The sequence below is a fragment of the Papaver somniferum genome, chromosome 7, assembly GCF_003573695.1.
Source record: "Papaver somniferum cultivar HN1 chromosome 7, ASM357369v1, whole genome shotgun sequence".
NCBI lineage: Eukaryota > Viridiplantae > Streptophyta > Magnoliopsida > Ranunculales > Papaveraceae > Papaver > Papaver somniferum.
Genome location: NC_039364.1, coordinates 78347576 through 78353330, shown reverse-complemented (window position 1 = coordinate 78353330; position 5755 = coordinate 78347576). Strand labels below are relative to the sequence as shown.

The 5755-nt window shown below is 34.7% G+C and overlaps 1 protein-coding gene across 2 annotated transcripts; it reads left to right on the top strand.

Annotated features, from left to right (window-relative positions):
- The first annotated feature begins 1892 nt into the window (after positions 1-1892).
- LOC113297709 (serine/threonine-protein kinase WNK8-like) lies at positions 1893-5524 on the top strand. Of its 2 annotated transcripts, XM_026546278.1 has the most exons (8): positions 1894-2423; positions 2532-2614; positions 2994-3031; positions 3207-3434; positions 3539-3759; positions 3889-4046; positions 4133-4532; positions 4615-5524. In XM_026546278.1, exons 4-8 carry the CDS (start codon positions 3271-3273, stop codon positions 5346-5348), a joined length of 1677 nt encoding a protein of 558 aa, XP_026402063.1. In that variant the 5' UTR covers positions 1894-2423; positions 2532-2614; positions 2994-3031; positions 3207-3270; the 3' UTR covers positions 5349-5524. The 2 variants fall into 2 exon arrangements, with proteins under 2 accessions (XP_026402062.1, XP_026402063.1); XM_026546277.1 differs by having other exon boundaries at positions 1893-2614.
- Positions 5525-5755: the final 231 nt, after the last annotated feature.

Below are 5755 nucleotides of genomic sequence, written 5' to 3'. Positions count from 1 at the left end.
CACAAGTGTCGTCAATCTGCTAAAATGATAATCGCCGACACTTTAAAATTACTTGACGACTCTCAACATAAACTAAAGACTCCGGACTAACATATATACACCATTCTGCTAAGTTTTCTTCTAAAGTCGTTCGGTTCTATATGTCCCACCTGACGACGAAATATAAAGACTCTAAGAGTCGTTTAGTTGTAAATGTAACATATTAACGACTCAAGATACTACTAGCATTTATTGGGGAATTGAACTCTACCAAATGTGGTTGAGGCAGTTAGCTCGTTCAATTCTATCAATACAGACCCATATCTCACCTCTTCCCTACCAACGCCATAATTATTAACCTTCTCTTCTCCTTCTCATTTATTCATCATCCAAGAGGAAAAAAAGAGAAACACCATGACTCCCTACACTTCCGAAGAGAATTGTGCCATTACGAGAGCTTGGTTGACAGTCACAAACCACTTTCAAAGTCTAGACAAAGACATTGATGAAACATCGGATGCTTGGTGGAACCGCGTTTTCATCGTTTTTGTGGCGTTGGACGAAAATCGCAACTCAAGGTCTTTGAAACAAGTCAAGGAACGCTTCAAGGAGATAAAATTCGAGTGTGATGTTTTGAAAAGAGAATTTACGGCCGTAAGGGAAGCCTTCCCGGATATGCTGAGTACTTTAAGAGTAAGTATTTAAACAATAGGTAAAACTTATCCAAAGCTTTGATCAATACTAACTAAGTATGTTTGCGTTTGCGTTTTCAGATGAAGAAGGCATATGGATACTACGAGGTGCTTCGTGGGAAAAAGTTTGAGTTACACAATTGCTACTTTATCTTCAATGGAACCATGTATAATTACATGCAATATGATTGAGTGTAGAAGTGCATCGTTCTCATGTATTGTATTTAACTCTACGAAAGATGTATGACTTTTACGATTCAATGAAATGGTTCTATGAAATCAGAAATTATTAAAAAAAAAAAAATCCGAGTCGTCAATATTAGAGACGTATGGAACAACGACTCTCGTTTAATATAAAAAGGTCGTCCGTATATAGTAATGCTAAACTGACGACCCTTAGTGTAAAAGCTACAGAGAGTAAAAAGTTTTCGAGTCGTTGGGTTCTAAAGATTTTGGCTTAACGACTCTAGATGACCTAAAAGTTGGAGTCGTCAATTTACTCAAACTTGATTAACGATTTTTCATAACCTGCATATTGGAGTCGTTTACTTGTGTGTAAGTCAATGACGACTCATAAGAGTCGTCAGTTTATTATACTCCCGACCTAACGACCCTCACACTGAGTTGTTGCATAGTGACCATGAATCGACCACTTGGAGCATCATTCATACAATTACAAGAGTATAAGAAGTTTACCTGATTGTTTTGAGCTTCGGGTTCTTCATTTTGAGAGTTGGTTCCTTCATTTTGAGTAATAAGATCTTCATTTCCACCATTATTCAAGGCTTCCTCTATTAACATCTCTTCATCAAACATCCAATCCATAGGATTAGTTGAGACAATCTCACCATCAACACCATCATGTATGTTGGTTGAATCTTCACCTACATCATTTCCTCCTCTAGAATCACTCATTTCAAATAACCCTAAATTTTCCCCCAAAACTCACTTTCTTCCTCTCTCCAACACAAAAACACAATTTTTCTATTATCAAAATTTAATCCTTAAATCTGATTTTAATCTAATTAAATTAATTACCAATTAATTAACTTAACTTAATTACTAATTACCACTAATGATTTGGGGTAGTTTAGCCATTTAAAAAAGTTGGGATAAGGGATAACTCCCAATTACTATTTCATGACTTTTTTTTTGTCCTGCCCCCAATTCGGGCCTGGTGTTTTTCCTTTTACTTTGATTTCTGCTGCTTAGTTTTTACTAAAAAAAAGTTTTTTTCTCAAATCAGCCGTACAACTGCTTTTGCATCCCTATTTTCTCTCTGATAGAACAACAGTCCAATCTCATTTCTTAATCAACTAGGGTTTTCTTTTCTTAATCAACTAGGGTTTTCTTCTCTCTCTTTTCCCCTTTTCATTGTTTTTTCTAAAGGTTTATCCTTTTGTTTTTCTTTCCGAGTCATTTGATTTTTTTCTTTATTTTTTTGATGGTTTTGTGTGATTACTTACTGGTGTTCTCATGTAATGGATTTTGACTTTTCGGGTTTCCAAACCTATTTTTAAATCCCTCTATGAATTTTGGGAAAAAAGAATGGGTTTTGAGATGGTAATAGGTATTGTTCAAAAATAATTGAATTGAATTGAATTATTAGATGATATGGAAGTTAGGGTAATGGGTGTAGGATTCTTAGAAATATTTGTCATCAAAAGCCGGTTTCGTCTGCGATCGGCATTCGATTCATATTCTGTCGCATCCGAGGCATTTTCTGAGCAGCGTCGTTTGATTCCAATTGAGGTTGAACGACGTTTTTGATAAGTGTTTTTGGAAAATTTTAATCAATATTTTTTTCCTGAGAGCTTTTTGAATTACTAACTACAATGACTTCTGCGAATGAATTTTTAGTTCCAGATAGTTTGTTGTCTTGGAAAACAGATCATGTTGAAGCTAAACCTGTTGAAAAGGATCCAACCAATCGATATGTTCGGGTATAGATCTTATCATTTGTATTAGAATTTTAATGCATTTGTATTAATGTTGCTCAATTAATCAATGTTCATTCGTAATTATGTGGTAAATTGAAGATTTTGCTTATTACCTTTGTTAGCCTGTATTTTACATTCGATTGGTGCATTTTTGTGTTAAATGTAAATTATGCTGAAAATTCCTCAAAATTTGATTTCAAAGAACTGTTATCGAGTTAATGTTATTGGTTGATGTTGTAGGATAACTTCTGCATTTTGTTTTCATAATTTATGTGTAAAATATTTGGGATTTGATCATTGGTGTCATTACATTTGTTTTCTATTCATGTTGCTATCGTATTATTCATCTTTTGAAGAATCATATTATCTGTTTCTTTATCAGTTTGATGAAATATTGGGCAGAGGAGCATCCAAGACTGTGTATCCTTTGAAAGAATTGGGTTTCAGTGGATTGAAAATCATTTACAAAAACAACATTTTTGTGATATTTATTTTTATTTCTCATCCTTAATTCTCAAAATATTCAAAGAAAGTATTACTTGCTTAACTTGGATACTTCATGGTATAATTTGGTTCCTTAATGTTGATTTTTAAGATATAAGGCATTTGACGAAGTTGATGGATTAGAAGTAGCTTGGAACCAAGTGAGAGTTGATGATATGTTGAAATCACCAGATGAATTACGAAGATTATACTCTGAAGTACATCTTTTGAAGACTTTGAAACATGAAAATATTGTTAAGTTCTATAACTCATGGGTAGATCATAAGAAAAAAAATATCAACATAATTACTGAGTTGTTTACTTCTGGAAATTTGAGGCAGTAAGTTCTATTTTCTGTTAATGCTTGCATCGTCTTTTGGTGTAATTTAATTTTGCTTATTCTCCGTGGCAAACTTGTGATGTTAAATGTTTTTTACTGAATAGATATCGACAGAAGCACAAAAATGTTGATATGAAGGCTATTAAGAATTGGGCAAGAAAAATTCTCCAGGGTCTGAATTATCTCCATACACATGACCCTCCAATTATTCATAGAGACTTGAAATGCGATAACATTTTTGTTAACGGAAACCATGGGGAAGTTAAAATTGGGGATCTCGGGTTGGCGACTATTATGCTAAAGCCCACTGCTCAAAGCATCCTTGGTAACAACTCAAGTTTCTTAAATTTGAAATACAGCATGAATTTCTTAATAGCTTTGCTTTTTCTTCTTAATAGAACCTTTTTTCTTCTCTAACACACACAATTGCTTCTTTCATTATTTTATCTTTTAGGTACTCCTGAGTTTATGGCACCGGAGTTTTATGATGAGGAATATAATGAATTAGTCGACATATATTCATTTGGTATGTGTATCTTAGAGATGGTTACTGTCGAGTATCCATACAATGAGTGTACTACTACAGCCCAAATCTTCAAAAAGGTTACCAAGGTAAATTGTTTGTCTTTAGCTTGATGTTGATAATATTATTTGCGACACTAATCTATTTTTGCTGATTTTTGTTATTGCATTTGCAGGGAATTAAGCCAGCATCCCTTGGAAAAGTGAATGATCCACAGGTTAAAGAGTTCATACTGAAGTGTCTCGCTCCAGCTTCCATTAGATTACCTGCAAAGGAGTTGTTAAAAGATCCGTTCCTCCAAGTTCATAATCTTAAGGAGCACACTCGTGATCCTGTACAATTACCTAATCCCCCTCCTAAACCAACCAATTTTCACAGGTCAGGATTATTTTCCATGGAAATAGACTCTGATTACAAGCAAATTCCAATTAGCGCGAAAAATAGCAATGAGAATTTTCAGCTTCCAGGTTTGGAATTTAAAAGGACAAATAAAGAAAATGAGTTTAGATTAAAAGGGGAGAAAAATGATGCTGATAATTCGATCGAATTTACTTTGCGCATTGCCGACCCATTGGGTAAGAGTGATTTGATGTTGTATTTATGCGTTTTACTTTATGTAGCAGCATGTCCTGAATCTTATGTATATTTTATGAACAGGTAGAGCGCGAACCATTGGTTTTGTCTTTTTCCTCGATAGTGATACAGTGCGCTCCATTGCTAGTGAGATGGTAGAAAACCTCAAGTTATCATATCAAGATGTGGCATTTATTGCTGAGTTTATTGATTTCTTGATAATGAAGCTTGTACCTAGTTGGAAACCATCAATTAGCTATTCTTCATGTGGAATCCCGTACGAAAATTCTTCTCTATTCCGAAGTGATCAAATGTCGTCAGTTGTTGATAGTTTATATCAATTGGGCATGGGAAGCCGTGAAGAAACTAGCGCCCAAGCTGACGTAGGTACCTCTAACGGAAAAGTTGATGTTATTACGTCTCATGTTCAAGTTGATTCTCATTCTGGTTTGGTTCATGGAGAAGAACGTGACTCTCAATCATCTCTTCTTTCAGAGATATCAGCTGAATATTTGATTCCAAATGGCTTGCACAACAATGACAACAGAGCTACGGGTTGTTGTGATGCTGGTGGTGTTGGTTGTTATTTTTCAGATGGATGTGTCACCGAGATGGATGTTGCGGTTAATGATTCACGAGGACTTCCAAATGTTTCGAATTGTTCAAACATGGATGGAGATATCGAACTTAAATCAGAGCTAAAAGCAATCGAATCACAGTATCAGCAGTGGTTTCAAGAACTCGCTCATTTGAAGGAAAAGACACTAGAGGATGCAAAACAAAAGTGGCTCACAAAAAAGAATCTATTGAATCTTTGATTGTTGGATTTGATGAATAAGAGGTTTCCTTGTTATTGAAGAGTTCTTCTCTGAATTTTCGGTCTTTTCTTTTCTTTCCTTTTACCATGTACAGGTTACTGTTTATTTGATTGTCCCTTACCTTGGAATGTTTTGTATTTGGAATGTTTTGAAAGATGATTGTCTGGTTCTCGGGATCTCTGGTCTGCATTAAAACGTATTTTTACCTTTATCATACCTTGATCGTCCACCATTACGATTGCCACAATCCTTGATCATTGATCAAGAAATTGTCTTTTGAAAAACGAAGATTCTGTTGAAGTAATCAAATAACGTTAGTTGGGGTTCGAGAAAAATCAAAAAGAAATCAAGAATTTTTGGTGGTAAAAGTAAGAGTTCGGACGATCTTATCTGGAAACCTGTGTAAT

Coding starts and splice junctions, on each gene's coding strand:
- LOC113297709 (XM_026546277.1), top strand. CDS start 2,507: ATGACTTCTGCGAATGAATTTTTAGTTCCAGATAGTTTGTTGTCTTGG. Junction 2,615..2,993: donor CAACCAATCGATATGTTCGG/GTATAGATCTTA, acceptor TTTCTTTATCAG/TTTGATGAAATATTGGGCAG. Junction 3,435..3,538: donor ACTTCTGGAAATTTGAGGCA/GTAAGTTCTATT, acceptor TTTACTGAATAG/ATATCGACAGAAGCACAAAA.